Raw genomic sequence first — 15,891 nt, 5'->3', positions numbered from 1 at the left:
AGACCCCTCGGCACGCGACCCACCTCTAGGTAGCCTGATAATGATGTGTGCTCCCACCATTTTGACTGTTCGCTCTTGCTGCACTTTTCCAGTTTCTTGAACAGTTCTTTTAATCCAGAGCTCTGCTCCGGTGCAGCTTTTGAACTGGGATGAACGACGGACTCCCCAGCCGGGGGGTCCGTAAACATGCCCTTAGACGCCTCCATGCGCCCCCTTAACGTGTCTGCGGACATGGTGATACTGGGCAAATATAAACAACAGGCACACTCAAAAACGCGTCCTACCGGTAGTCCTTGGAAAGCGTTTCTGGAACTCCTCACAGGGAAATAATGCGGTCCGTTTGCCCGCCACTCCTGGTACTCGCTCAGCAGGCTCAGGATGTCCGGACCAACCGACGCCGATCCGTAACCTCCGAACCACTTCCGGGTTTTCCTCACGAACGCGGCAGTCAGATCCGACGAACCCTGCATATACCCCACATGCATTCAAGACAGTACATTACATATAAAGGGTGTCTTTCTCAAAGAGAGTATTCTAGAGAGGACCACAACACCATCATGTACTTAACATGGAAACAAAGTCATTCACTGGGGAAAGCGATACCAACTCAAAAGCATTTACCAGCTGCCAGATCCACTCGGGTTATGTTAGTCTGAACAGGCTGCACCAATATACACACGCCATCTGCATCAAAGCTACACACCTGGCTAGGGATGCTTGTCTCGAAAACTATCTACTCTTGCCTGGAAATGGACAACAAACTACTCAGTCCCACCAAAAAAGGTAAACCCTTCGATACAGGCCCGGACTGGCCGCTGCGGGCACCGGGCAATCCCCCGGTGCGCCGCAAGGGTGGGGGCCGGTTTTGGGCCCTGGCCCTGGGGGCCGTTTTTGTTACAGGGCCGTTTTTGCAGCATAGCTGCAAAGTCGGCCCTGTAACAAAATCGGCCGAAAACCGGCCCACCCAAAGAGCTGGGTCGCACCCACAGGGGGCCGGCGGAGCACTTTGCCAGGGCCGGTTTTGGTTCTCAGTCCGGCCCTGCTTCGATACACTTGTCTCTAAACACAACACACTACAAAAATCTTTACCCGGATAAACCTCATTTTACTTTCACATCAACCAATGTGCACCTCATTAGACATAGCAAATCTGTACTAACAAACAAAAACATAAAACCAAATAATCATAAACAAATTATGGAAGGAAAATACGGAACCTTATCAAAAGGTCACCCACATCAAGAAGGCGCTATTGTGCATACTATTCGCAGAAGGCGCAACACTAATACTGATAATAAAGGGTACCAAACATGAGAATGGGTAGACGTTATTGAGAATACAAAGCTTGCAATTAAGCCATACCCACGTACGTGCACTTTCATTTTTTGGGTGCATTGGACGTATTTTGCTGGTGATAAGTTCATTTTGGATCAATCTGCCTTTTTTGCCATACAAAATAAAAAGACCTCATACAGCACAAGAAAAATGAAAACATATATTTAATATGTATTTAAAATTCCTGTGTTGTGTAACATTTGCTACTGGCAAAGGCATCTTAGGAAAAAGTAGGGGTCATGTTTATCAATTAGTTGCAACGCACTTTCAGTGAGTAACGGGGTGCAAGCACAATGCAATTACTAAGAGTGATATATCAAGCCATGCAAGGCCACCTTGCGTGACCCAGAGTGGCTTGATAAATCACTGCGTTGTGTTACTCTGCCACAGGGAGGTGTTCCGTGGGTGGTGCATGGACGTTCCCACACAACACCCATGGATTTTGACGTATTCCCCGATACCATAAGTGGTAGACCTGGGATTGTGCCAAAACTGCTACCCCTCCACAGGTGCAGCATAACAAGGAAAAATATGTTTATTTCTGCTAGTTTTTTCCTCCTTCTTTGTGTGCTGCATTCTGCGCACACATAGAAAGAGGAATATGCCTTAGGGGATTGTTTTTGTGCAGGAAGGTGTTCCTTGCTACACAAAAACAATCCTGCTTATAACAAAGGCACAGTTGCACCATGGTGCAAGGTTGCCTGCGTTCGCACTAGGCAGTACATTGTGCGCCAGCGCTAGGAAAGACCGGAATGAACTTTATAATGTTAAATATGGCACATTGCTGCTCTTTCCCTGTAACACAGTGCAGCAAGTTGGTTTGCACAAATATTTGATATGTAGAGAAATTGCTCTCCTTTGTAGAGTTTCGGCCCTTGTAGGAAGGTAGGATCCTTCCGCATGGTTACCCCCACTTTTTGCCTGGTGCTAAGCTGTTTTTGACTAGTCTGACTGGGATCCTGCTAATCAGGACCCCAGTCTCTCTGCTTTCTCCCCTAAATTGTTATGTTCAGTACTTAGGTACATCCCAGATACAATACTGGAGAACCCTTATCAGTCCCTAGTATATGGTACAAAGGTACCCAGGGCATGGGTACTCCAGAGGTCCCCCATGGGATGAAGCATGTATTATGCCACCCATGGGAGATCATTCAAACTGTAACTACAGGCCTGCCATTGTAGGCTGTGTAAGCCACTTACAAAAGATATAGGTTTCCTATATTTAGTGTCACTGGACTTAAAACCTGTGTTACCCCTATAGCAGGCCTTTGCAATCCTGAAGGCAGGGTGCTTGGTTCTAAGTGTGAGGGTGCCCCTGCATGAGCAGGACACCCCTTCAGCCTATGGAGTCCATTCTACCGGGTTGTAAGTGAAGCAGCAATATACCATATAGAGGGGCACCGCATAATTACAAGATGACCATCTCGAAACTGGCTGCAACAAATCCTATCCTGTTTGGTATCAAACATGTTGGAATCATACCACCACGCCGTAAATGGTGTGGGAGGTATGATTCCAAGCACTGAAAGAGCCCTCCGTTAAGCTCTCCATGCTCTCAGTACCAGTCTTCTAGACCCAGACAGCACAACATAGCTGCTGCCGACCAGAGACACGATCTGCCCTCCTGCTGTAGAGCAAAGCTCAAGCAGGGGAAGGCAGAACAATAGCCATCCTGTCACAGGGAGGTGTGACCACATTTCAGACAGGATTTAGTGCATTGGGGCCGGGTGGTTGCGCTTGCCAATGCCACTCAGTCTGCATGACCGGGCACATTTGGTATCCCCTTGCATAGTTCAGTTCAAACCAGCTCTGGGAGCCGTTGACTCCCGCTCTGGCGCGAAACTGGACAAAGGACATGGGAGTAATCTCCCCACTGTCCAAACCCTCCCCTGGAAGAGTCCCCTGAATCATCCCAACCCTTTACCTAGGGTACTTAAGGGCTTACCTGTGGGTGGGGCCCTAGATTCATCGTGGGACACGATTCAGTTCACTCACCACTTCAACTTCTACCGTCTGGGTTCTCTTGACTTTTCTGGACTTCGTTTGGGCTGGACTTCATTTCCCATCCAGTCTGCTGCATCGTCGTCTGTCCTTTGCACCATACAGGAACTTCCAAGGCCTGTGGCCATCAAAGACACCTGAAAGAATCTTCCGTGAAGTGAAGGAGTCACTTCCCTGCATTGGCAGGCACCGCAACTAAGCTGACCGGTCTGCTGATCCTGAGCTCCTATGGACTCCGAAAGGTTCAACAACACAGGAGGTAGTTCTCCACAGCTCTCGAGGCCTGCCCTGCCCTCTCACCAAGTTTGAGGCCAGTACCCCTCAAGGGAGCCGCAGGAACTGAACCCCTGTGCACCGCTTTGACTTGCTGTTGCCAAGGCTTATTGGCTTCCTTCCATCAAGATCTTCGGACTCCAACTAACCCCAACCTCATGCATCTCCAGTGACCAGAATCTTTTTCCACATTGCATTGTTTGCATAATGGCCTGCATCTATTGGTGAGCTGCTCGAGGTCCTCTTGCGACTCCAGTCACTCCGGACTGTCGTTCCTGTTGAGGGTCATCTTTATTTCTGTTGGGCTGCCCTGATTGCTCGGGCCTGCCCTGACTCTCCTGCTTGTGGTGAGTCCCCTGGATCTTGCTGGTCCTGAAATTGCACCTTCTTCGGCATCCATGTTGTTTGCAGTTGCCAAGGCTTAATTGTGCTTCCGACAGACATCGACCCCTCAGCTCTCGACAACCAATGTGGGACATCTCATACACGCCTCCTGGTCTTCCTCAGCATCGCCTGGTCCTCACAGCTGCAGAGTCAATGTCACCTCAACTCTCCTACAACACCCAACATTGGTGGGCAATCGTCTTCCAGGTCTCCGGTCACTCCTGAGTGACATAAACTCTGTCCCCTCTGCTTGCAGGTTCCTCTCAAGTAGAATCCACGTTCGGATTCCACCGGTTTCTTCTGGGTCCACTGTGAAGGGTCCTTTTTCTTTAAAATTGCAAATGCGACTTACACGATTTGTACAGAGAACGCGGTCGTGTTCCCACACTGCACACGGTCTCCATGGGGTTCCTAGTCACTTACCTTGGGTGGTTCCTTGGGTCCCTGGCCCTTCTACATCCTCTGGACATTTTCTTGGTTCTTATAGACCCTGATGCAGAGGTCTAGCCCGGGACCAGGGTTCAATTCCCCGCCTCGGCGGGTCTTGGGCTCAAAATTCCACGGACCTGATAATTCTCGCCTCGGTGCATATTCCAATCATGGAGTCCCACTCTGCAACTCTGGGCAATAGCTTGCTTAATCTCCACAACGGCCCCCACAACGCTAAGGATGCCTGGCCTCCACCTTGGGGGTGCCCAGGAGTGGACGCTACACAGGAAAGCCAGGATGGGTTCCACAGCGGTATTCGTACAAGCGCCTTGAGACACTTGCGGGTGAGTAGAGCGCTATACAAGTATCAATTTACATTTATTTACATTTATTCTGTGCTATTTACGTGATTTCTATGTAAAGTATTGTGTGCATTGTGCATATCTCTGGTAGGAGATATATAAATGTGTTAGTGAGTACTATTTAATAAATATATATTTTTATCGGAAACTTGTATGGTTCTTTTTCATTTAATCTATACCTATAAGATTGCATTCTGGTTAAACAAGCTGCTTTACATTCCTTCTGGGCTAAGCCTGAAGGCTTCTCTCCACAGCTACCACTTAGAGAGCTTTCTATGGTTGTCTAGGACCTCCTAAATCACCATAAGGGTTGTCTGGACTGGTGCAGGGTGCCAACTTACATAAGTGTACCTCATGCACCAGGCCAGCCTTTCACTGCGCTAATGCCAAAACTAGTCAATTCCAGCTTAATATGCAAGGCCTTTTTTCTCACTATTGACTCTTTTGCACAATAGTTTAATATTTTACATTTTTAATTAGTATTCAACAAAAATCCTCTGGTCTTGACAAGTACTTACCAAAATCGCTGCTGCAAATGGCCATTAGTAGCTCGGAATTGTCACAGGGGCGGCACATGGCTGCAAGAAAGGTGGCAAGTGACATACAGGATGGTTAATAATAGGAACTTACTTGTTTTTACAGCCAGTTTGTATATCTGAGAATTGTTGTAAATAGCAGGTGTCCACATTACCCGTTTTAATAATGAACAATTTATCGAGCTCGGTTGTATGACAGACTGAGTTGGCCCTACCGAGATTCAAACTGGTGACCAGCAGGTTACATCAGATGCCAGCAGACAGTCTACCTCACAAGTCGTTATACTTGTAGTTAGGTAAACGATGTGCATTACTTTGTACGAACATGGGATTAATGCTATTCATAAGAAAATAACAACCATTATGCTCTTCTACAAAAACGCAGTTGCGTAAACATAAGAAAATCATCAGAAATGGAAAAAAATAAAACTATTTTAGTTGCACATTATAAGGTGGGCTACGGATCCCTTAGGCCATTAAGCTCCGAAAGCAGTCTCTTGAACGCCTGTTTACTAGTCCGGTGTCCGGTGTGGCAGGCACAGACATATAGATACCATTCTTAACTTTATTGAAACTTGATTAAAAAAAAAATTGGAGGCACATTATACCTCTTCCCAAAGTGTGTCATAAAAATTTCCGTGGTTCGCATTGTAAAAATACATTTTGCAAGTTGCTTTGATGTCCCCCATATATCATGTATGTTGCATGTGCACATGTGTTTGTGTTAAAGAAGAGAAATGATTGTGCTCATCAGAACTTGTCAAATGGTATGATCCGCAGAAATGCGTGTTAAAGAAAAAAAATAGTGGTCACTAGTGTGCAGAAAATGTGTCCATACCATTATCCATGTCTAAGAAACATAATGCACAGCATAAAATAAATCAGAAACGGTTCAGCAGATTTTTATCCCATGAGAAGTATTGTGCCGATAAGTAATAGTGCCCATGTGAAACACTGTACCATGGAAGAGTGGCAAAAGGTGATACAGTGCATGCTAAAATAACTCATGTCCTACTTATATCGTATACCATGAAAAACATTTTGAAATTCAGAAGTATTATGACATAGGGGTATGGAGTTGTGTTGTTTGACAAAAAGTGCCTCTCAAAAGCAGCGCACCTCTATGAAAATACTGTGATCTGGCAGCCACACCGCTCATCAGAAATAAATAATCAGTAAAGCCAATATGGATATTATGGAACAAAGGGCTCACAACTGAGCTGGAAAGTAAGTACGTCCAAACCCGGTCCTTTCAAATCTCATTAATAAACTCAAAGTACATCATCCAAATAGGACTTCCCACAACATATTTTTTAATTATGTTTAAGAATAGTTCCTGCAGAATCAGATTTCTTAAGTGTCTTGGTTAAAGTAGAATAGATGCCTTGCCCACAGGTGATCCTGGAGGAAGGGCGATCAACCCCTATGAGCTGGAACACTCAGGACAAACACCTGCCTCCAAGAAGGATGCATGTCAGCTAGCTCAAGAGGCCCACAACTCGTGATCAGATAGATCCATGCAAGAAGAGAGCTGGACTGGTGACCTAGAGGTTTCACGCGGACCAAATAAGAATTGAATTTGAGGAAGATAGGGATTATGTACTAGTACCGGAACAAATCCCAGGGGATTAAACAAAGTTGAAGGTCTTGATTGCCTTCCTCGACTTTGAAATGGAAGGAAGCAAATGCATTTTTATCGTACTACAGTTGTGTAATGCATGTATGTGACAACCCGGACATTCAGGTGCACTGGAATAGGGCTTCTAAGAAAACCTTTAGACCATACTTTGTAAAATTAAGAAGCAGAGATATAATGCACTGGGCTAGTCTAATGTAGCATTAATCAAATACACTGCCCGTACTTGTAGTGCTCAACAGCATTTTAAGGAAGAGCCCTGCAAAGTTGGATTAGCTGAAACAATGTTGCATGGACTACCTCCCCTTGCTTTTTGGCCATGTTTTGGATGTCATTCCATCTCACCCCAGCTTTATGACCTTCTTGAAGAAGGCTAAGCTGTAGACAAAATGCAATGTGGAGCATATCTCCGAAAACTGCAGATAAGCATAGGACAATCTTAACAAGAGAAACTTGTCAAAGAGGCTGAGTCTCTGTTCCCACTATTCACTGAAAACCTTTCACATCCCAAAGTTCCTTGACATGCAGACAATTCTGCATAATATCTACACTGGAAATAAGCCCTGGGTTCCGGGCAAGCCTATGAAAGGTTCAAAGGTATGATAAGTAGCAGAGGGGACAGTGAGGATCATTAGGCCAACTCTATTCTACAAATGTATACGATCAGGCAGAGGTTTCTATCTTCAGCAACTGTTTTGCTTGGACAAGACAAAATTAAACATCCCAGTACTACACCAAAAACCTAGGTGACAAAAGCAGCTGGTCATAAATGTTGGCATGATCCACGGTGTTAAAGGCTGTAGAAAGATCAAATCGGATGAGGAAAGATACAGTGTCCTTCTTGGCCTGTGCCAGAATTTTTGGAAGGATGAATAGCAGTACTGTCTCCTTGCAGTACTGTTTCCTTTCCATATTTCAAGATCATTGTGTAGGCCTTCTTATTCCACAAATTGTTGTAAATGATCGAATAGAACTCTGTGTTACATTTTTTTAACGAGTGAAGCCCTTCAATTGGTGCAGGTGGAAATGATCGATGATGATGGTTTGGCAAAATGTAAAAAAAAATTGTTGGAGTAGTTTTAACTAAGCGCTTCATTGATATAAACCATTTGCTAACGGACCCGTTAACAAAATAATTACTTTGTGGGTAAACGTTCTTGCATAGGTACCTTGGCAGACAATATATCATATCAAGCACAAGACGTTGGGCGAAGCTAGCAGATGTATAATGGTGAGTACACCCACTTTTAGGAAGAAAAAGTCGGCAAGAATATAGACAATATTACAAATTAACTACTACAATTATTAGAATTTTAGCTACTAGTAATGTTTGAAGGTATTGATATCACAGCAATTTACAGTGGGCTTACCTTCCACTAATGTGACCTGGAAATTGGGGGCTGAGCTGAGGTTGCTGAGTAGCTCATACTGAAATCCTGCGGTTCTACGGCTGATGTCTCTCTGGGGACTGGCCTGCAGGAACAGTGCCACACCTTGAGGACGGTCCGAACTGAAGCAATGCACATGCTGCAGGTGTGCCTCTTCTGCCTCGCTCACTAGCAGGTGCAGCTCGCCATCACGCTCCACATAGATGTTGGCGCCCTTGAAGCCACTCATCGGCTTGATGCACACAGTGGTGTGCTGGACGCTGGCCAGGTTGGGTGCAAGGATGACACGCAGGGCTCTCGCTGGGTACATCCACTCAAGTGAACCTTCTGTGCAACGCAAGCGCACCTGCTCCACTGCACGGGAACGTGGCTCCCAGGTAAGCCCACTGAAAATCAAAGAAGAGGGGTGTAAACTTCAGTATTATAATGGGAGGAGCACCACTTTCACAAGAGCCATTCCTTTACATTGAGAAATATATTCTTTGTAAGCTATTTAAAAGTGAACTTCAGTAATAAGTTGAGTAAAAATGAAGAGGAAATGTTCATGCGTACCTTTCCACCCTTACCCATCATGGAGTGATTTACAGCAGGTGCAAAACACAATCTGATGTTTTATGCGAATTACACCTAAAATACTATCCCTAACTATTAGCTTGAACGATTACAAGATAATGCCTAGTGCATTTCCAAAACCGGCAGTCTTGAAATGATTCATTTTCTGGCAGAGTGAAATCTCTCAAATATGTTTAGCAATCACAGACATTTTTAGCCCAATTTGTTGCCATCCCTTGGAGAATTAAAAAGGGAATAGGGATGGATTTGCAAACAACCTCAGTGACCCACCGCTTCCGCTGGTTGCATGATTGTGAGTTGAGATGTGTATATTTATTTAGAGGTTTTGTAAAGCACTGTGTATAGCAGATTGGTTACCTCAGGACATTGTAGATGGTCCTGGTGGGCATGTATAGGAGAGTGGGGCAAGTTAGAAGAACTGATTAGATGGGTTAGCGATAGGGTCAGATATTCTCCAGTTCTTCTTCACGGCTCCTGGGTATAGGAAAGATCTGTTGAAAGGATGTATAGGTGTTTCTTGATGTGCCTATAATTGGATTTAGATCTCTGCTCATGATTAACGGTGGTCCATAGCCTAGGTTCCACTATGCCAAGGGACATATCGCTGCCACGTCTCAGCCTCTTCAAGGATTCCTGTTTCCTTGATGGAGGACAGCATTAGGGGTCTGTTGTTTACATTACAATGCGGAAGGGATCTCCTCTAAGGCATGCTTCAGTTTTAAATGCCAGCCCCTTTCTGCTTCCCACATCAATGACATGGTTTGATGTTTCTGAAGGGCCCATCTCTAGGCCCGGTGCACACGCGAGTTCGTGTCATAGGAAAGACAAACATGCTCATAGGAAAGGGTGCACTAAAATGCAAAAACCTGAGATGTAGTTAGAAGGCGGGGTGGTTATAAGGGCGTGTGCATTTAGGGAGACCCGAACATGAGATGTTAAGAACCCCAGTTATCTGGCATAGGTTTGAGAGGGGGAGTTCAAAAAGCATTGTGAATGTTCACACTTTTTATAACTGGATGCCATTTTCTGATCAAATCTTATCACTGAATGCTATGTTTAACATTAATACTCAGTGGCATATTTACAAGCCCCTATCACCATCACAACTTCACTTTTCGATACGTTGTGGTGGCTTCGCCTTATTTACAAGGCAGTGTTAAGCCACTTAACATGGCTTAACGCCGCCTTGTAAATAAGGCACCCTTTCACGCTATACTTAGTGCGGAAGGGCAGGGCAATGTGTGTTGCTGTGGGCATCCACCACAGCACCCATTGATTTTCACGCTGCCCCATATTTACAAGGGTGGTGGAAATATGTGGTAGCTCCAAAATTAAAACGAGGAAAAACATGGTCTTACCCTGGAGAAATTAGGAGAAATGTTTAATTTCTCCTTGTTTCTGCTGTTTCCTTAAGTCCTGCACTAAATTTAGCGCCAGTGCAGGGCAGAGCTGCACCATATTCTTGTAAATAAGGTGCAGCTATGCGTTTCTATAGTGACGGAGCGTGTTGTTAGCCTTCTTGGCGTAAAGACATACTTCACCACTTTCCTTGTATATATGCCCCTCAGTGTCTAGGAGACATCATTTACATTGAATGTTCTACAATGCATTCCATTACAACGCAGTTGTTACAACGACCACTTTGTTACAACGTGAACCATTGCATCTCAAGTTGTTTCAACGACTTGCTGTAGGGGGGCACGCTGGTGTTGGATTTACAATCCAACACCTACCCTGCTGTTGCACAAACTGGAGTAGGAATAGTAAATTATACTATTCCTAAGTCCAGCCCGCCCCCTACAGCAAGTTTTTGTAACAATTTGCAATGTAATGGTTCGCGTTGTAACAACGCAGTCGTTGTAACAACCGCGTTGTAATAGAATGTGTTGTAGCGTATTCGTTGTAAAGAGATATATTCCTATGTATAGTCTAGTGCTTAATTTGTAAAAAAAAACAAGATTCACCATTTAAAAATTGTGCTCAGAAGCCCGTGCTATGATTATTACGGGTGCCAAATACCAAGGCTGCATAGCCTTGATTCCACCTCATACTCTTTAATCCACCACCTGCCTCTTTATCTCACTCTTGAAGGTTCCTGTCATCCCTGTTTTTTCGATTTATCAGGGTTTTTCTGTCTTTCTCTTTCTGCTTTTTTTCCCCTAGTGTGTTTTTCATTTTCTTAGTCAAGGTAAAAGTCTGGTGAGAAAAAATAAGTGCTGGTCTTCAAAAAATAAGTGCTGGTGAGTTCCACCTCCACCCACCGGCTCAAATTAAGCACTGCTTTAGTCTGGTTATTTATTTGGCTCCCGATACAAAGACTCACCACATAGACAATGGCATGCTCCCATGTTGAGAGGGCAGTAATGAATCAGCTGACCTTGGAACGGGACAGCGGTGAAATCTTTGTGGCATATTTTACTTCTACTGTGTGGTTGCAGTTAACATCATGGTGGGCCATTGTGAGCCTAAAGTGCTGAGGCCATCTTGTGGTATCTTCGAATTGGTGGGAACCCAGGACTTATTGCCCACCACTCCGGCAGGAAGAATCTTCCACCGTGTACATCACAACCTGTTTTAATCACCAGGCCACTCGCTCATGGCAGGTTTTGTGGTGGCAAAAGTAAACATGCAATGGCAAAGCCAATAGTTCTGCCTTGCCTTTTGAGTCCTGACTAAAATCTGTAAAAAAAAAAATTTAAAAAAAGCGTATGGGAATGCAAGATTAAAATAAAAAAATATTGCTGTCTGTCTACATCGCACCTACGAGATAAAGAATGTAAAGTACAATAATTCAGCATACTTTTAAGATGTAAAATTGACCCTCGTGCATTGCAGTGCAAGCACTACAATTTGGATGGAATGATACACCAAACAGCCAATAGCATGAAGTGAGATAGAGAGCTCTTCCTCTGAGCAGAGCCTAGCCCACTTTTTATATTTTAAAGCATAACATTGGGTTTTATAGGCAGACACATAGTAAAAGCAGACCTAATGGTTTGTGCAGTAAAGTAAGGGTTTTGGAAGTGAGATTGTGCAGTTTTCATGTGTTGGACTAGTAGTGGTATGTTTTTTATTTGTTACCTCAAAGTAGTCAAAAGATTCCAGGATCCTTCAACCGACTGGTGCATCAGTCAACAAACCATACTGAATGTCGCTGGTGTTCTCACTAAATTTTCCCCTATTTTGTAGGTTGGGGGTTTGTGTAACGAGTCTTAGTCTGCCATTCAGCCAATATTACGCTTTGCATTAGTCCAAGGACTACGGGGACAAGGCCGGAAGGTCTGGGCCAGCCTACAATGGCACGCTCAGAGTTGTCCTTCAACAATATGCAGAGGGCAAAGATGCTCATGGTAAGGATCCCTCTCCCAAGATAATTGGTGAAAATTCTAGCTTAGACATTTTCACCTTGTGTAATACCAATTGTCAGGTGCTGGAAATATAGGTTTCGTGTACTAAAAAACATGGCAATTTTTCCGGTTGGCCCATTTTATTCTGCTTTGAGACGCTGCTCAGTGCTTCGATGTCCTACTCCCTTTGTAATACCCGAAAACGGACAAGAGAAACGTATTCTACAATAAACTGCTCAGCACACCAAACAAACTTACTTGACATTAAGTACCCAACAACAACCATCATCCCAAGTTCAGCATAAATAACTTAAAAGGGACACATTTTTTTAAAAACACGTTTTCACAATTCATGTTATATGTCTCCGATTTTACAAACTAAAACGCTTTCATATATCTGAATGTATAACTTTTATGGAACCATGTGCCTGGTGGATGGATTCCACCTCTGCAAGCAATGGCGAAGAGGAAGTACAGTTGTTCCGATCTGGTACCGGAGCAAATGCGTAAGAATTAAATTCATTTTATTTTTAACCAAAAAGAAACATCAAGCGTCTAGGCTGTCCCTTTGTGGCTTCGTGGAATTAATATTCTGACCTTCCTTTGCTCATCTCTTGCCATTTCTCGTTTTAAGGGTTAAAGAGAATTCACAAAAACGCAGCCAAAATAGGCGCACAGAAATCAAAACATACAAAAACACTTTTAATTGGGTAATCCAGCAATAGTTAAAACAGCAACTGTGAAGATCGAGCTGTGATCATTTGCATAGGCATGTCCACATTTAAAGTTGCACCGCAGGCAAACACATGCTTGCACCCATACATTCGAAGACAGCATTATGTGAAAAAATAAAACTTCAACTCCTACAAAAAACCAAGCCTCACTCACTGGAGAAATAGGGGGTGGCAGTGGTGGGCCTGATCTGTTTGTGTCGCATTTTATGTCTTGTTTATTGAATAATAGTGAGTTAACGTTTCTCACTGACATCTGCTTTGATTTGAAGGTTATGATTCTGGAAAGGCAAACTCAGCCTCTCATCCTTCCGACCTTGGCAACTTAGATACAATTAAAGGTGATGGTAGTCAGATCTACATTTCCAGCACTGAAAAACAGCAGAAGGGTGAAGGGTTAAGTAGAAACAAAATATTGCTATGTTATAATCACAGGGGAGACACAAAGTTACCGCAGAGTGTCTTATATATTCAATATACTGCCCAGCATTTATTGCCCGATAGAGGGGGTGTAATACATTTTGCTCAAGTCCATGATGCATTTTCTGCGTTAGTGAAATCAGGGCGAGGATAGTTTGTAGAGCCACTGCTTGTAATAAATGTCCTGGTTGTACACGAGTTGACTGAAGCAATAGAGACTTCAACAAAGAAATCCAAGTCCATGGCAGCCTTTTGCTAAAGAAACAGAGCAAACAAATGTTTTCCCCATACTTCAGCAACATAAATGGTGCAAATGGATTTCAACTTTTGCAGAAGATGTACATTTTCTATTGTATTTGTAGAAGTGTGTTTATCAAAATACTTTCAAAGAGTAATAAGGATATTAATAAATAAATCGTGGTTAATAAAGAAATATGTCGCCATGATAAAAATGCAACACACTGATTTGGCCTCCAACAGAGAGCTGCCTCTGTTGCACGATGGAGCACAGACCTGCACATAGTGTAACATGAGAGCTGCCCCTGTTATATGGTATCTGGAACGCAAGTGCCCCTTCTCGCGGCCGCCCCGGGCGCTGCTTACCTCCCCTTCCAGCTGCAGTGGTCGGCGGCGCACAGCCGCCCCTCTCTCCACAGCAGCAGCAGCAGCGCAGGCAGGAGACGCTCCCACGTCGGGCTCCTCTGCCCCATATCCTGAGGCGCGAGACTGCGGGAGCCGGGCACTCTTGGACAGAAGTTAGCAGAACGTTTTCATTAACTTTGCAGCGCCTCCGAGGAAAGGGGGCACTCAAGACAGGACACGCCGCGTTGACAGAGGCTCACACACACATATATATATATCCCAGGGTCTTCCGAGCACCTTCGGCTGAGGCGCTGCCGGGACAACGTCAGACACTCCAAAAGGAGGTGGCAGCAGTGTCCTGCTGAACGAGGATACACGCCTATGCCTCGATGTCCGTCTCTCAGTGTCTGCAGGAAGCCCACGCGGGTGGGGAAGGGAACACAGCCTTTATTAAGCAGATAAAACAAAAGCCCGGCAGCACCTCCTGGTGTCAAGAACGTCAGAGGGAGCCAACAGGCGGGCTGAGGCTTGCGGCGCTCCCCGTATAAATAGGGGGCTCGGCTCACGCAGCCCAGGGCATGTACCACAATGGGCCAATGACTGTCATGCAGAGCGAGACTATGTGGGTAGGGTGACCCGATCTTGAGAACCGAAAAAAATGGACATTTTGCAAAAATAGAAGAAGGACTACCATTTTGCGTCAATGGTGCTGAATGACAACTTTATCAACATAGGATCACAGAAGAAGCACTAAGAAAATAAATAAAATGCCATTTCTATAACCAGCATTATATCTGTTAATTAAATTGCTTACTTATATCAGCTGCTAACTAGCACAATTTTAGAACACTCAATAAGTGCCTCTTACTGGTTTCAGTGGACCCCTCTAAAAACCGGGTCATGAGCCGAAATTGCCTAAATCTGCAGGGACTGATGGTGAAAACCCGGGACTGTCTGGGCAAATCCGGGACACCTGGTCACCCTATATGTGGGGGAGATTATTTCTGCAGCATACTCCAATGGCGCAAAATACTTTCGGGCGTGTGTGGGGGCAGTTAGCGAGGGAGGGGTTTCAGAAGCACACTGTACTGTAGGTACAGGGAGAGTGGAAGATGTATGTGTGTTATGGGGAATAATTGATGCTGTACACCTCTATGGAATGGTGCACTGAATTCTACAGCACAGAAAGGAGTCTCAGCAGTGTGAGATTGTATGTTGAATTTTATAGCACATAATACAACAAACTTTAGGTAGGGTCAGAGGCAAAAATTTTCAGACCCACCGGGATAAAAAGCTCCACTTTTAACTATACAAACAACAATATCCCGGAGTCTACACACAAAAGGGACCACGATTATCATACCAAACCAAGGCTATTTCACAAAATATTAATAAATCCTGAAAAAAAATTCACAAAATTTTCGGATTCACATCACTCACCGTTCCAGGTGACATGCTTCATCATCTGGGTCTCCTTTGTAAGGGCTACACCTCCAACCTATTAATGGAGGAGCCCAAGGATGTTTTAATACAGATGTGAGCTGACGCATTATAGAGTGTATGGGGAAAAGTGCAGTGCAGTCGTGAATGTGAGTTAAAATTGAAGTGGGACCAGACCACAATTTTATTTAGTACGGAGGAAATACCTCACCCCACCTGGCAACGCCTCAGGATAAAGGAGTCACCGCTCTAACCATCGGTACCTCTGACGGTCATCCAAGCCGTTGGGGAGGTCTGGTCACGCTTCAATTTTAGCTCACATTCACGACTGCACTGCACTTTTTCCCATACACTCTATAACACTGGCGTCTGGTGAAGTTTGAAAGTGGTGAGGCTGGGATGGGCTCCCACTGGGGGGGATGGCGTTGGGGTTCCATTGACGAGGACACAAACA

At 44.6% G+C, this 15,891-nt stretch overlaps 1 protein-coding gene across 1 annotated transcript in view; it reads right to left on the bottom strand.

Moving 5' to 3' along the window:
- Nucleotides 1–14,403, bottom strand: part of LOC147702221 (meteorin-like protein) — a 45,484-nt gene extending 31,081 nt beyond the window's left edge. Inside the window, exons 1-3 of the mRNA XM_086928766.1 lie at nt 14,019–14,403; nt 8,327–8,730; nt 5,303–5,362 (exon numbers count right to left, since the gene is read on the bottom strand). Coding sequence (XP_086784892.1) covers nt 5,303–5,362; nt 8,327–8,730; nt 14,019–14,125 — 571 coding nt within the window. The 5' untranslated portion in view covers nt 14,126–14,403. The remainder of the gene's footprint in view (nt 1–5,302; nt 5,363–8,326; nt 8,731–14,018) is intronic.
- Nucleotides 14,404–15,891: the final 1,488 nt, after the last annotated feature.

This window comes from Lissotriton vulgaris, chromosome 7, assembly GCF_964263255.1.
Source record: "Lissotriton vulgaris chromosome 7, aLisVul1.2, whole genome shotgun sequence".
Lineage (NCBI taxonomy): Eukaryota > Metazoa > Chordata > Amphibia > Caudata > Salamandridae > Lissotriton > Lissotriton vulgaris.
Note: the sequence above shows the minus strand (reverse complement) of the source record. Positions and strands in the feature narration are given on the sequence as shown.